The sequence below is a fragment of the Triticum urartu genome, chromosome 4 (genome assembly GCF_003073215.2).
Source record: "Triticum urartu cultivar G1812 chromosome 4, Tu2.1, whole genome shotgun sequence".
Classification (NCBI taxonomy): Eukaryota; Viridiplantae; Streptophyta; class Magnoliopsida; order Poales; family Poaceae; genus Triticum; species Triticum urartu.
Genome location: NC_053025.1, coordinates 65,789,020 through 65,803,975, shown reverse-complemented (window position 1 = coordinate 65,803,975; position 14,956 = coordinate 65,789,020). Strand labels below are relative to the sequence as shown.

At 50.0% G+C, this 14,956-nt stretch overlaps 1 protein-coding gene across 1 annotated transcript; it reads left to right on the top strand.

Moving 5' to 3' along the window:
• The first annotated feature begins 4,897 nt into the window (after positions 1 to 4,897).
• LOC125554609 lies at positions 4,898 to 6,442 on the top strand. Its single transcript, XM_048718118.1, has one exon. The coding sequence runs from the start codon at positions 4,898 to 4,900 to the stop codon at positions 6,440 to 6,442; it is 1,545 nt and encodes a 514-aa protein (XP_048574075.1).
• Positions 6,443 to 14,956: the final 8,514 nt, after the last annotated feature.

Sequence of the window (14,956 nt, the reverse complement as noted above, 5' to 3'; positions counted from 1 at the left end):
GGTTGGATTGCTTACCAGTTCAAATTTAGTGTCAAGAAAGGATTCATATACTTTATAAACATAAAGCTGAACAACATAAAATTAAAAATATTTATTTCAGCAATATAGTGACATTGATTTGAACCTGCAACCAAGGGCTATATAGCGGCCTCACATACCACTCCAACCGACAACACCGAATGGCAAAATGATAAATTTAGCTTTATATCATAACGAGCCCGTGTGGCTAAAACGAACCACAATGTGGCTCAATTTTGAACAGGTTTGTTCTTTTTCATTTCATTTTTTAAAAATACGTAAGTTATTATCGCGTTACAAACAATGTACATATGTTTAAAACAAATTACGTTAAAAATTTCATATAATTTCATCAAATACCTATGCAATTATTTAACATAAAAACACATAATAAAATTATGAATTAAGAATATATTTTGTAATTTGAAAATGTTAGCTATTAATAAAATATGGAATTAATTTTAGAAACGTTCATATATTTAAATAAATTCCCATATAAGTTTAAAATTTCCACTTTTCTAATAAACTATTTCTTTAGTATATCAATGTGTTCATGCTTTAGCAAAAAACTATGTTGTTTTGAAAAGTTTATATAGTATATAAGTTTGTGTGTTTTCTAAAAAAATACAAGTCTAGTCCGCCATTAGACTGCGGATCCTGACATAAATAATATTTTTTTGAAATACCCACATGAATAATACTGTAATCTTATTTTAATCATTCATAAATATTTTCAATTTTATGAATATGTTTTAAAATAACACTCAATTCTTTTTAAAATGACATGAATATTTTTGCATTCTTTTTAAATTATGTTTGTTATATAGTCATAAAAAGTACTTGTACTTTTGATACATGACAACTCATTGGTTGGAGTGGCATCCGTGCCTGATCTACAAGCTTTGGTCCCATGTTCGGTCATAGATCTGATGCCGTTTTCTTTGGATTATTAAATTCTCTTTATTTATTTTGTTCGGCCAAATGTTTATAAAGGTTATGAATCACTAAATATCAGCAAATGGGAAATTGTCGAGTGGCTAGCCGCACGCACTCGACTGGTACGTTGTTGGTTCGATCGAGCACACGAGTTGTAATTTTTATCTTATAGTTATACACCTAATTTTTATTTTATAATTTGTCAGTTTCTCCCTGAGGGCCTTATTGAAAGAAAACAATTTCAGAGGTTTTTCGCAAAAAAACCAGGCCACCCATCCTTGGCACCGACAGCGGGCCCCATGGCATGCTGGCGCCCCTCCTCAGCTTCGTGGACGTATACAAACACCATTTGAATTGTATATGCACGTCCATGCCAAGTTATAAAACCAGTTCAATGTATTTTGCAAATTCAGGCACTAAAATGCACATTCATGACAAGTTCTAGCATCACTGGTGTATTTACCTCTTGTTTAATCTATCTATCTATCTACATACTATCTATACTACCCCTATAAAAGAAAGAAAGGGGCAGATCCAAATAACCAGAACCGTTTATCTAGCTGATCCAAGGGTCTAAAACATCTATGTATTTAACACAACAAGCCACTAATCAACCGATCTAATCCCCGTACCGCTCGTCATCATCAAACTATCCGCATGCCGCACCTGAACAAAAATAGAAACTGCCTGCACGCCTTCTGACCCCGCCGCCCACCGGTCGCCGCTCCTCATCTGCAAGCGCTCCTCCTCTGCTTGCGCCATCTCGCCCACCACTCCTCTGCTAGCGCTGATCTCCTTCACCTTCGCTCTGTCTCCATGGCTACCCGCCGTTCCTCCTTTTCTGCCAGACGAACGGCTACGCACGGTCAACGTCACACCCACCGCTGCTTCCCCACGGACGCGAGCGGATCGCCGCCGCCGTCGGCTGCTCTCCTCTTCTGCCGCACGGACGCGAATGCGGATCGCCCCGCCGCTTCTTCGATTCTGCCACACGGACACAAGCGCGGGTCGGCTGCTGCCCCACGGATGCAAAAGCGGGTCGCCACCACCGCCACATTGGGGCCCTCGCCGCCACGCGGGCGAACTTTGATCAGGTTTATTTTACCTTAACACCTAACATCAAGCCACCAGTTCGGTGTATCCCCACGGGCGAAGGAAATCTGGTTCCATGAAACACCATGGACGGGTATGCTTCATGTTCAGTTTTCAGTTCGGTCATTCAGTGTACTCATACTCATGTGATTTTTCTTTTCGTAAACCATTGCAAGCTTCATATTCAGTTTTCTGCTTGCTGCTTGACTGCTTCAAGTGTGTACAGATTGCATATATCAAGTTTCTTCAACTGTTCACGGACTACGGGATGTAGGTTTCAAGTGTGTACAGATTGCATGAATCAATTTTGACTTCCGAGAATTCTGAAGCCCGCTACTCAATTTGTAGTTGGCATTTTTTAATGGAATTGTTGTTTGGTTTCTTGAAACAACTACTCTGAACTGAAACATGCATTTCTAAAGACTGTTTCTGTAATTATTTTCTCACTACAAATGTACTATCTACTAGCTTTGCCACTTTGGAGATTAAACCGGGCCTTAACCACCTATTGTAATCGGAGAGGTTTTCGGAAGACTTGCTGATGCATGATTACACTTCTAGTTGCTACAGTAGTCACACAGACGCAGCTTGGTGCATTGTTCTCTTCTTTCCCTTTATATTTTCTTCATCCTTGTGCTTGTAAATTTGTAACTCAAGAGGTCACAAACTTTTGCAATCTGGAGGTGTCACTTTCAGACTGATACATATGCATGTAGCTGTTCATGAAGCATCATTTTACTAAAGTGTCAAATGTCTGATCTCTTATAAAGTTATAATCCACGGGCTTGATCCCAAGGCTGCGATGAGCTTATTAACATCGATGGTGTGCTAAATGTGATCATAAGGAACCTGGAAAAGGAGTATGTCTCTTAATGGACATCTTTCTATTTTGCATTGAACTTCGATTAATTATTTTACTGTACATTTTCCAAAATTCAAGGATTGGCTTCTTACTCATTACAAATGGTTCCAATCTTTGTTCTTAGTTTTAAAAGTTACATAAAGAACAATGTTCAAATTCACTGACCTGTGCTTTGTGACATGTCTTCACTGTATGTTCATTATATATGCATGTAGCAATACTTCCTTTCAATCTCTTCATTTGTTCGTAAGCTAGATTGTGTGCCAAGTTGTATTTACTGGACACTTGCTACTCTTTTCCTTGTGCAATTATTCAGTCCTGGTTATCTTTTGTTGTATTTCCGAGTTGCATAAATGGCTCGAAACACCAGGAGCTACTAAATCTTACCTGTACTGAATTTGTGCTGTTTTCTTATATCAAAATACGGTTCTCCTTCAAAGTATATTTTTCTCCTTCTACTGAATGTGCTTCTGGAAAAGGATCTCAACAGATCAACTAGAAGGAGAAGAGAGCAGCCAAAGAGAGGTTAAGAACAAGACGCATGCTTCAGATTAACTCCTATTCCTGGAACGATATGCTTTTGATGATTGAATTAGATAAAACAAGTATATATTTCTGAAGATTAATGGATTCTAATCGTATGATTTTGATATGCAGAAGGATGATCTACCTTTTTGGGACTTCGTTTTGTGAATTGATGTGTTATCTTGAGCAAATATCTTACTATTTGTACAATGTTATAATTTGAACTTTTACTATTGATATAACATACTGTATGTCGAATGTTTCAATACATATATACTTGCGGCAACTACTAACTGAAATTTATTTTTCACCTACAAAATATATAGAATCTTCGTCCATGTTTTCTTGTCGATACCTGATTTACATGTCCATACAATATATAGAATCTTCGTCCATGTTTTCATGTCGATACCTGATTTACATGTCCATACAGTTGGGCTGTTCGAGCTAACACAGCAAGGTCTTACAATGCATCAAGGGCATCTAATAAAGTTTTTAGGTTTGTCCCTAGAACTATTATATCCAGACAAGATGGTTGCAGAACCATCAGAGCTGAACCTTCTAGGTAATTTTACATAATCAGCGGCTGGGCGCCCACAATCATCCATGATTTTGCGTCGAAGTGAGATAAGGTTTACTCATTTTCTTATATTTTGTTTCTCTTTTCTGTTTTGCTTGGTTGATTTTCAGTTATAGAGAAGAGTTAGAATTGGATGAAGTATCAAACAATGGAATCAAATCATGCATGGAATTGTAAGTCAATCATATAAGCATAGACATGTTTTCAGTTTTCCAATGTATAGTGGAAGTTATTTAAGCCGTTTGAAATAGCAATATGGAGTTTTTTCTATTGATGTTTGCCGTGAACGATGGGAATATATTCCCTTAAAGAAATCATGTGAATATATTTGAATGGTTTCATCTTCAAATAAGATCTCTATAGTAGCAATAATTTTGAATAAAAGATACCCCCTCTCTAAACAAATATAAGACGTTTTAGATCACTAAAATTATGTGTTCACATTTATACCAGTGTGAAAACTGAATAAGGATCAATTTTATTTTAAATACATGCACTTGCACGTACGTGATTACTAGTAGTTAATACTACTCCCTCCGTTTTAAAATATAGTGTGCTCGCGTTTCCCGAGATTCAACTTTGACCATAAATTTAACCTACGAGACCAACTGCGGCCGGAGAAAAAAATATATAGTTGAAAACTTCATTCAAATACGAATTCATTGATATAATTTTTGCTCCCGCCGCAATCGGTCTTGATAGTTAAATTTACGGTCAAAGTTGAAGCACGTGGATAGAGGAAGCACTACATTATAGAATGGAGGGAGTATATAATGCTGACGTTTTCAAAAAAAAAACTACCTTAATCCGGGTCGGATTCAGACGAGAAAGGAAATCGCCGCTTGATATAGTCGCAAGCCCACCCCGCCGATCGAGTACGATAGATGGCCAGGATGGATGGCTCCCACCGCCGGCGGCTGCACGCGGACGAGGACCGCCTCGGTGCCCTCCCCGACGATCTCCTCCTTGATATCCTGCGCCGCCTGGACACACGCACCGCGCTCGGCGCCGCGGCGCTCTCCAGGCGCTGGGCCGGCCTGGCCCGCGAGGTCCCCTTCCTGGACCTCAAGGTCACCGACAAACTGCCGCCGCGCTATCACCGGTGCTTCCGCCTCCGCGACGACGCTAGGGATTCGAAAATCAGCTCGACCTTGTCTGACAGGTGGCATCTAGAGGCTATCGCCGCCCGTTACGAGCGCCGCGCCATGCGATCCATGGTCCGCTCCGTCAAGAGCCTCCTGGCCAGCCAAGCTCGCCGGCGCGTGGAGAGGCTGTCGCTCGAGGTCTTCGCCTACAGCACCTCGTCCTCCATCAACCGCCTGGTCGTGGACGCCGTCGATTCCTGGGGCGTCCGGGATCTAGAGTTTGTTGCCACGCCGACAGGGCCGATCGCGTATCCGGAGCCGCCGGCCTACAGCTTCCCTCTTGGCCTCATCAGCAGGAAGCCCGGCCAGTCCCGACTGCGAAGCCTCAAGCTTGCCAACTGCTTGCCCCCGCCGCTCCGGGGATTCAACGCGCTCACCATGCTCGTCTTGCGAGACTTGCCGGCTCCCACGCCGCCGGCCGCATACGAGGCAGTGGTCGCCGACTGCCCGCAGCTGCAAGTGCTACACCTCCTGTCATGCAAGCTCAAGATAAGAACCGGCAGGGTGGTCCTGGACGCGCCTGGATCGGAAATCAGGGAGCTTGTAGTCGACGGCGAGCACATGGTGGTCGAGATCCGGTCTCTCCCGAAGCTCGAGAGCCTCGCCAGCCTGCACGGTTGCGTGCTGCTTTGCTCCCCCGCCGCCGTCCCGTGTCTTGCGCGCGTGAGCCTCGCCTGCTCGGTTGGCCGACTGGAAGGGGACAGTTTGGCTGCCCTAAACCGTTTCCATCGAGACTGCTTGATTCTGGTGCTCGTGCTCTTCTTCCGGTGCGCTATCACTGTGAAGGATCTCGTCTTGCGGTTCACTGGGCCAGAGATGTGGATCGTGCCGACGACTCCCTTCTCTGGAATAATGTCGTGCCTGAGAAGGCTGCTCGTCGCCGATGTGCCTTCCTCATGGGACGCCTCATGGCCACGCCTGCTCATCGAGGCAGCGCCGTTACTTGAGAGCCTTTATGTCCATGTCTCCCATGGCGAAGACGAGCCGAGTCAGGAGGAGATACCGGGGGAGACCTCGGCTTCGCGCCATCACCATTTGAAGGAGCTGGTTGTCATTGGCTTCCAGAGGACGGAGAGACAGACGCGCCTTGTGAGGTTCGCCGTGGAGGCATCCACGGCGCTGCGGCGTGTCGCTCTGCTCAAGCATGGACGCGTCGAGGACAGGGGGCCCTGCTGCGACTGGGAGGTGGTGAGCCAGCAGACGGCGTGGTGCGACGAGGAGAGACTCGCCGTTCTCGATGGCATCGGCTGTTCGACGGGACGGATCCAAGTGGTGCTCAGTTGAATTGAGCCCTATGATGTTGGACTTGGAGAATTGAAGGTGGGTTGCTGTAGTTCTTCTGGCTCCCCAATTCAACAATTTATTTGTATGCCATGTGTGTGAACAAAAATGTTACATTCAGTTATTTGGTGCTGCTGCTTTGTAGTATCTGAACTTGCTGAACAATGATGTGTCATGCAATATTGTAGAAGGACAAGATATGAGCTGTGCAATCTCGATGTATTGATCGGTGCACCAGGCACGTATATATAAGTACAGAGGTGGACCACAACCTTAACTATACAAAGGAAACAGGAGGTGGGCCCTACACACAAATATACACGTACACAATATACTCAACACCCTCCCGCAGTCGAAGCGGCGCCAGTGACGCAAAGACTGGAACGAAACTCCTCGAAAGTAGAAGTCGGCAGTCCCTTCGTCATCACATCAGCGAACTGCTGAGCGGTCGGCACATGGAGAACCCGCATGCGTCCAAGAGCCACCTGCTCGCGCACAAAGTGAATGTCCAGCTCGATGTGTTTAGTCCGGCGATGATGAACGGGGTTGGCGGAGAGGTACACCGCAGAGACGTTGTCACAGTAGACAACCGTAGCCTGGGAAACGTCGTGATGCAGCTCCTGCAGTAACTGTCGTAGCCAGGTGCACTCGGCAACGGCGTTAGCCACAGCTCGGTACTCAGCCTCCGCGCTGGAGCGCGAAACTGTGGGTTGTCGCTTAGACGACCACGAGACGAGTGAAGGACCGAGGTAGACGCAGTAGCCAGAGGTGGACCGACGAGTGTCAGGGCAGCCAGCCCAGTCAGCATCGGAGTAGGCCACCATCTCCAGAGAAGTAGACGCCGTGAGTGTCAGCCCGAGGGTCATCGTGCCGCGGATGTAGCGAAGGATCCGCTTCACGAGAGTCCAATGAGAGTCACGAGGGGCGTGCATGTGAAGACACACCTGCTGAACAACATACTGAAGATCCGGTCGAGTGAGAGTCAAGTACTGAAGAGCGCCGACAATAGACCGGTAGAAAGGAGCATCCGACGCAGGCGAGCCCTCAAGAGCAGAGACCTTGGCCTTCGTGTTAATAGGAGTAGCAACAGGGTGACAGTTGAGCATACCGGCACGCTCAAGAAGCTCATGTGCATACTTCTGCTGATGAAGAAAGAAACCGTCCGGGCGGCGAACGACCTCAATGCCAAGGAAATAATGTAGAGCACCCAGGTCCTTAATAGCAAACTCGTCACGCAGCCGGAGAGTAATCTGCTGAAGAACAGCTGCGGAGGAGGCAGTCAGGATGATGTCGTCGACGTAAAGCAGCAAGTATGCAGTCGTGTCACCGTGGCGATAGACAAACAGCGAGGCGTCCGAGCAAGTAACGCTAAAGCCCAGTGTCTGAAAAAACCCGGCGATCCGCTGGTACCAGGCGCGGGGTGCCTGCTTGAGCCCGTAAAGAGAGCGGGACAGCAGACACACATGGCCGGGAAGTGAGGCGTCGACAAAACCGGTGGGTTGCTCACAATACACCTGCTCCTCAAGATGGCCATGGAGAAAGGCGTTGGAGACATCCATCTGATGAACGGGCCAGCCGCGGGACACGACGAGCTGGAGGACGGTGCGGATCGTGCCCGGTTTTACAACCGAGGCGAACGTCTCGGTGAAGTCCACTCCAGCGCGCTGGCGAAAACCACGGACCACCCAGCGAGCCTTGTAGCGCTCGAGAGTGCCATCCGAGCGGGTCTTATGGCGAAAGACCCACTTGCCGGTGATGACGTTGGCGCGAGGAGGCCGGGGAACCAGTGTCCAAGTGCGGTTCCGTTGGAGCGCATCGAACTCTTCCTGCATCGCCGCAAGCCAGTGAGGATCACGGAGGGCGGCGCGAGCGGACACGGGAAGAGGCGACGGCTCCGCAGTGGAGGCGGCGAGGACATACTCGTCACTCATGTACCGGAGGCTCGGGGCGATGAACACCGGCGCGAGCCCGTGTAACCGGGCCAGATGGCGCCAACGGAGCCACTGGCGAGGCAGCCGGCGAGGCAGCCGGCGAGACGGCCGGCGTCAGGGCCGGCGAGGCGGCTGGCGAGGCGGCCGGCGTCGGGGCCGGCGAGGCGGCCGGCGTCGGGGCCGGCGAGGGAGTCGGCGAGGCGGCCGGCGTAAGGGCCGGCGAGGGAGCCGGCATCGGGGTCGGCGAGGCGGCCGGCGTCGAGGCGGCTGAGGAGGCGGCCGAGCCGGCCGTGCCCGATCCCGCGGCGGGTGAGGGAGGGGCGCCAGGGGCGCCGTCAGAGCCGGCCGAGGAGGCCAAGGGGGCGGGCGCCGGCGTGAGGGCGCGAGGACCGCCAAAGCCCGGAGGCGGTCCGCGGGCCGAACGGAACCGTCCGCCTGACGGAGTCGTCGAAGGGCCGCCGGTGGCCGGCGGTGACGAGACGACCAGGGGTACTTGCTGCTGAAACGGAAACACCATCTCATCAAAGTAAACGTGTCGGGAGGTGAAAACACGATGGGAGACGGGATCATAACAGCGATAGCCCTTAGTGTTGGGTGGGTAGCCGAGAAAGATGCAGACGACGGAGCGGGGTGCAAGATTATGAGCCGCAGTAGCGGCGATGCTAGGGTAGCAAAGGCAGCCGAAGATGCGAAGCCCATCATAAGAGGGGGGTGCACCGAAGAGAAGATGATGAGGTGTAAAGTTCCCGCGAGTACGACATTGGCGGATGTTGATGAGGAGAGAAGCGGTGGCGAGAGCGTCAGGCCAAAAGCGTGGAGGCACATTGGCATGAAAGAGAAGAGTCCTAACGCAGTCATTGAGAGTGCGAAGGATGCGCTCAGCACGACCGTTCTGTTGCGAGGTGTACGGGCAAGTGAGACGAAAAATCGTGCCATGTGTGGTAAGAAGATTACGAACGGCGAGGTTGTCAAACTCCTTCCCGTTGTCTGTCTGCAACGCGAGAATGGGACGACCAAACTGCGTGAGAACATAGGAGTAGAACGCGGCGAGAGTGGATATAACATCCGACTTGCGGCGCAACGGGAAGGTCCACACATAATGCGAAAAATCATCAAGTATGACAAGATAATAAATAAAGCCCGTATTACTGGCAACAGGAGAGGTCCAAACATCACTATGAATTAACTCAAACGGGTATGATGCAACAAAAGAAGAAGCCCTAAACGGAAGAAAAGCATGTTTGCCGAGGCGACATGCATGACATGAGTGATCCTCGTTCTTATTACACATGAAAGAAAAACTCCGAAGTATGTGGCGAAGGGTGGCAGGATTAGGATGACCCAAGCGAGCATGCCAAAGATCCACTCCGGTGGCGAAAGCGACAGGGGCGGCGGAAGTGGTGGAGGTGGCGGAGTGAACCGGGTAGAGCTCGTCGGGGCTGACAGAAACAAGATTTTTAATAAGTTCAGGAGAAACGAGGATATTAGACTTGGATATAGGAGTGGAGTTAGACGGAAAATATGTATGACCAATATGAGTGATGGGAAGGGAAGGGCCATCACCGACAGTGATGCGGTTGGAGGTGTGGACAGGATGAGCGATGTGAAAGTTACCGGGGTACGCCGCCATGTGAGCGGTGGCGCCGCTGTCCATGTACCAATCGCCGCCGCCGGTGTAGCTGGACGGGGAGGGAGCGTTGTGGAGAGCCGCCAGGAGGGCCGGGTCCCACGGTGCCGGCGGGAGAGGAGGCACAGCCGTCAGGGGCAGCAGCGGCGGCCCACCTGGCGGCGGCTGCTGACCGTAGGGCGCCGCGTAGGGCTGCGGCACGGCGTAGTACGCCTGGTGTGGCTGAGGCCGAGTGCCGAGAAGGCCCTGGACAGGGGCCCGAGGAACCGACATGGAGTAGGCGTGGACAACGCCGGTCCATGGGTTTTGGCCGGCGTACCACGGGGCCGGCTGAGGGGCCTGCCGTGGCGGGCGGGGCGCTCCTCCCTGAGCACCGCCACCGCCCCCCTGCTTGCGGCCACCACGACGACCCCCCCCCCCCGTTGGCCGCCGGCTGGGGCGGCGGGAAGGGGGCGGCCGGCGCGGGCGGGAACCCGGGAGGGAAGGCGGGCGCCGCCGGCTGGGGCCGCGTCGGGCGTGGCGGTGGCGGGGCCGAACCCCCGCGGGTGCCTGCGGCGAGGGTGGTGTGGGTCGCGCGAGTCCGTGCCACCCGCATCCGGCGCTCCTTCAACTTGAGATACGCGACCACCTTCGCGAAGGTGGGCTCCGGAATGAGGGTGAGGTTGGAGGTGGCGTTCCCGAAGTCCTCGTTGAGGCCGCTGGAAAGGGTGCTGATGAGGAGCTCGTCGCCGATCTTTTCCCCGAGATCACGGAGCTCATCGGCGAGCTTCTTGAGGCGCATGCAAAAATCATCGATGGATGAGTCAAGTTGCTGGCACCCGTAAAACTCACCATAGAGCAGGACCTTGCGCTGCAGCCGATTGTCGGTGAAGAGGCCGTTGAGCTTGGTCCAGACCGCATAGGCGTCGTCCTCATCGTTCACCACGGTGTGGAAGAGGTCGCTGGAGATGGTGAGGTAGAACCAGCGGATGATGGTGGCGTCGAGGATCATCCACTCCTCGTCATGGATCATGAGCGCCGAGTCCACGGTGCCGTTCACGTGGCCGTGCAGGAGGTACTCACGGAACACAAGCGAAAAATAGCGCTTCCAAGCGGAGTAGGAGGCGGTAGTGTGATCAAGCTTGACTGGAACGCGCTCGTGGATGTTGAGGTCGCGGACGGGAGTGACATCAGGACCGGCAAACGGGTTGGAAACGGTGGACGAGGAGGAGCTCATGGCTAGGGTTCGGCGCGGGTGGAGGGAGACGGGGTGCGGCGCGGGTGGGAGGGGAGGGGGAGGTTAGCAGCGCGGGTGAGGGAGACGGAAGCGGGAGCCCGCGGCGGCGGCGGCCTTGGAGAGGCGGCGGCGGCGAGCGAGGTGGTGGGAGAGGCGGCGGTGACCAACGGCGGCGGCGGCAACCGGAAGAAGGGTGGCGGCGGCGGTGGCGGCTAGTGGCGGCGACGGGGAGGAGGGGCGGCGGCGGCGGCGCGGCGGCGGCGGCTAGGGTTAGGATCGTGCTGCGATAGATACCATGTAGAAGGACAAGATATGGGCTGTGCAATCTCGATGTATTGATCGGTGCACCAGGCACGTATATATAAATACAGAGGTGGACTACAACCTTAACTATATAAAGGAAACAGAAAATAAGTCCTACACACAAATATACACGTACATAATATATAGTCAACAAATATGATTGGAACAGTATCATGGTTTCTTGTTTTATCATCCTCTGATTGGTTGTTGTCTTATGGACGGCCGCAAAAACGTGATGACAAAATGCGCATATACACGTGCTTAGACTGTCATGCATGAATTGGTCTTGTAAATTGAGAAGAGCAGTAACTGATGATCTGCGGACTGGAAATGCCCTACGAAAAATGTCGACAACAAATTTGAAGTGGTATCACTTGAACCACGCTCAGCTTATTGTTATCTGCAAGGAAAAGTTAGGGCATCTTCAAAGTGGACCCTTATTGTATTGGTCTGTTCGGCAGGGCCGATTCTGAGATTTTGGGAGCCTAGGGTGAAAATAAAAGATGGAGCCCCTTGAATTTTTCTTCTAGCAACCACTGATGCAAAGTCATTTATGACAGTCTCATCCGGACTGAGATTAGGTGACTTGCCTCTTGCAAGTCGCGATGTACCTTGCGTCCCTGTATCAGCCACCCAAATGAGATCCAACGGACAATATTGATCCAAACCAACCAAACAGCTTGGGACTTGGCCGTTCTCAAGCACACAGCAAAAAATATGAAGTTTGCGGCTTGGCGAATGGAGCGTGAGTTTTATCCTTGATCCTAGGTTGGAGCAGCAACAATCTACGGCGAGGTCGGCGCATGCATCTACAGTGATGGACGAGCAGAGTCATGCCATCTTGCTGTGGCGACCACCGAGGCTGATGTGGCCTCGACGCTGGTGACGGCAGCGACCGAGGTGGTCCACCTGACCAGACGAGGTTGCGCGCTCTCAAGGGTTGGTGAAGCTGCAGGAGCTAGTGCATGGGCACTGTTGGGGAACGTATTAATTTCAAAAAAAAATTCTACGCACACGCAAGATCATGGTGATGCATAACAACGAGAGGGGGAGAGTGTGATCTACGTACCCTTGTAGACCAACAGCGGAAGCGTTGTGACAACGCGGTTGATGTAGTCGTACGTCTTCACGATCCGACCGATCCAAGCACCATTACTCCGGCACCTCCGAGTTCTTGGCACACGTTCAGCTCGATGACGATCCCCGGACTCCGATCCAGCAAAGTGTCGGGGAAGAGTTCCGTCAGCACGACGGCGTGGTGACGATCTTGATGTACTACCGTCGCAGGGCTTTGCCTAAGCACCGCTACAATATTATCGAGGACTATGGTGGAAGGGGGCACCGCACACGGCTAAGAATATGATCACGTGGATCAACTTGTGTGTCTAGGGGTGCCCCTTGCCTCCGTATATAAAGGATCCAAGGGGGGGTGCGGCCGGCCCTAGTAGGAGGCGCGCAGGAGGAGTCCTACTCCTACCGGGAGTAGGACTCCCCTCCCTTTCCTTGTCCAAGTAGGAGAGGGGGAAGGAGAGAAGGAAAAGGGGGGGGGGGCGCCGCCCCTCCCTCCTTGTCCAATTCGGACTAGGGGGAGAGGGGGCGCGCGGCCTGCCCTGGCAGCCCCTCCTCTTCTCCACTTTAGGCCCATGAGGCCCATTAACCCCCCGGGGGGTTCCGCTAACCCCCCGGTGCTCCGGTTTTATCCGAAACTTTCCCGGAACACTTTCGGTGTCCGAATATAGCCGTCCAATATATCAATCTTTATGTCTCGACCATTTCGAGACTCCTCGTCATGTCCCCGATCTCATCCGGGACTCCGAACTCCTTCGGTACATCAAAACTCATAATATAACTGTCATCGAAACCTTAAGCGTGCGGACCCTACGGTTCGAGAACAATGTAGACATGACTGAGACACGTCTCCGGTCAATAACCAATAGCGGGACCTGGATGCCCATATTGGCTCCTACATATTCTACGAAGATCTTTATCGGTCAGACCGCATAACAACATACGTTGTTCCCTTTGTCATCGGTATGTTACTTGCAAGTCTCTTTAGTCGTTCCGTAATACATCATCTCACAACTAACTCATTAGTTGCAATGCTTGCAAGGCTTATGTGATGTGCATTACCGAGAGGGCCCAGAGATACCTCTCCGACAATCGGAGTGACAAATCCTAATCTCGAAATACGCCAACCCAACATGTACCTTTGGAGACACCTGTAGAGCTCCTTTATAATCACCCAGTTACGTTGTGACGTTTGGTAGCACACAAAGTGTTCCTCCGGCAAACGGGAGTTGCATAATCTCATAGTCATAGGAACATGTATAAGTCATGAAGAAAGCAATAGCAACATACTAAACGATCGGGTGCTAAGCTAATGGAATGGGTCATGTCAATCACATCATTCTTCTAATGATGTGATCCCATTAATCAAATAACAACTCTTTTGTTTATGGTTAGGAAACATAACCATCTTCGATTAACGAGCTAGTCAAGTAGAGGCATACTAGTGACACTCTGTTTGTCTATGTATTCACACATGTATTATGTTTCAGGTTAATACAATTCTAGCATGAATAATAAACATTTATCATGATATAAGGAAATAAATAATAACTTTATTATTGCCTCTAGGGCATATTTCCTTCAGTCTCCCACTTGCACTAGAGTCAATAATCTAGATCACATCGCCATGTGATTTAACATCAATAGTTCACATCTTTATGTGATTGGTTCACATCTCCATGTGACTAACACCCAAAGGGTTTACTAGATTCAATAATCTAGTTCACATCGCTATGTGATTAAGACCCAAAAAGTGATCATGTTTTGCTTGTGAGAGAAGTTTAGTCAACGGGTCTGCCACATTCAGATCCGTATGTATTTTGCAAATTTCTATGTGAACAATGCTCTGCACAGAGCTATTCTAGCTAATTGCTCCCACTTTCAATATGTATTCAGATTGAGACTTAGAGTCATCTGGATTAGTGTCAAAACTTGCATCGATATAACCCTTTACGACGAACCTTTTTGTCACCTCCATAATCGAGAAACATATCCTTATTCCACTAAGGATAATTTTGACCGCTGTCCAGTGATCTACTCCTAGATCACTATTGTACTACCTTGCCAAAATCAGTGTAGGGTATACAATAGATCTGGTACATAGCATGGCATACTTTATAGAACCTATGGCTGAGGCATAGGGAATGACTTTCATTCTCTTTCTATCTTCTGTCGTGGTCGGGTTTTGAGTCTTACTCAATTTCACACCTTGTAACACAGACAAGAACTCTTTCTTTGACTGTTCTATTTTGAACTACTTCAAAATCTTGTCAAGGTATGTACTCATTGAAAAAAAACTTATCAAGCGTCTTGATCTATCTCTATAGATCTTGATGTTCAATATGTCAGCAGCTTCACCGAGGTCTTTCTTT

Excerpts from the sequence above, each read along its gene's own strand:
- LOC125554609 (XM_048718118.1), top strand. The coding sequence starts at position 4,898 with ATGGCCAGGATGGATGGCTCCCACCGCCGGCGGCTGCACGCGGACGAG.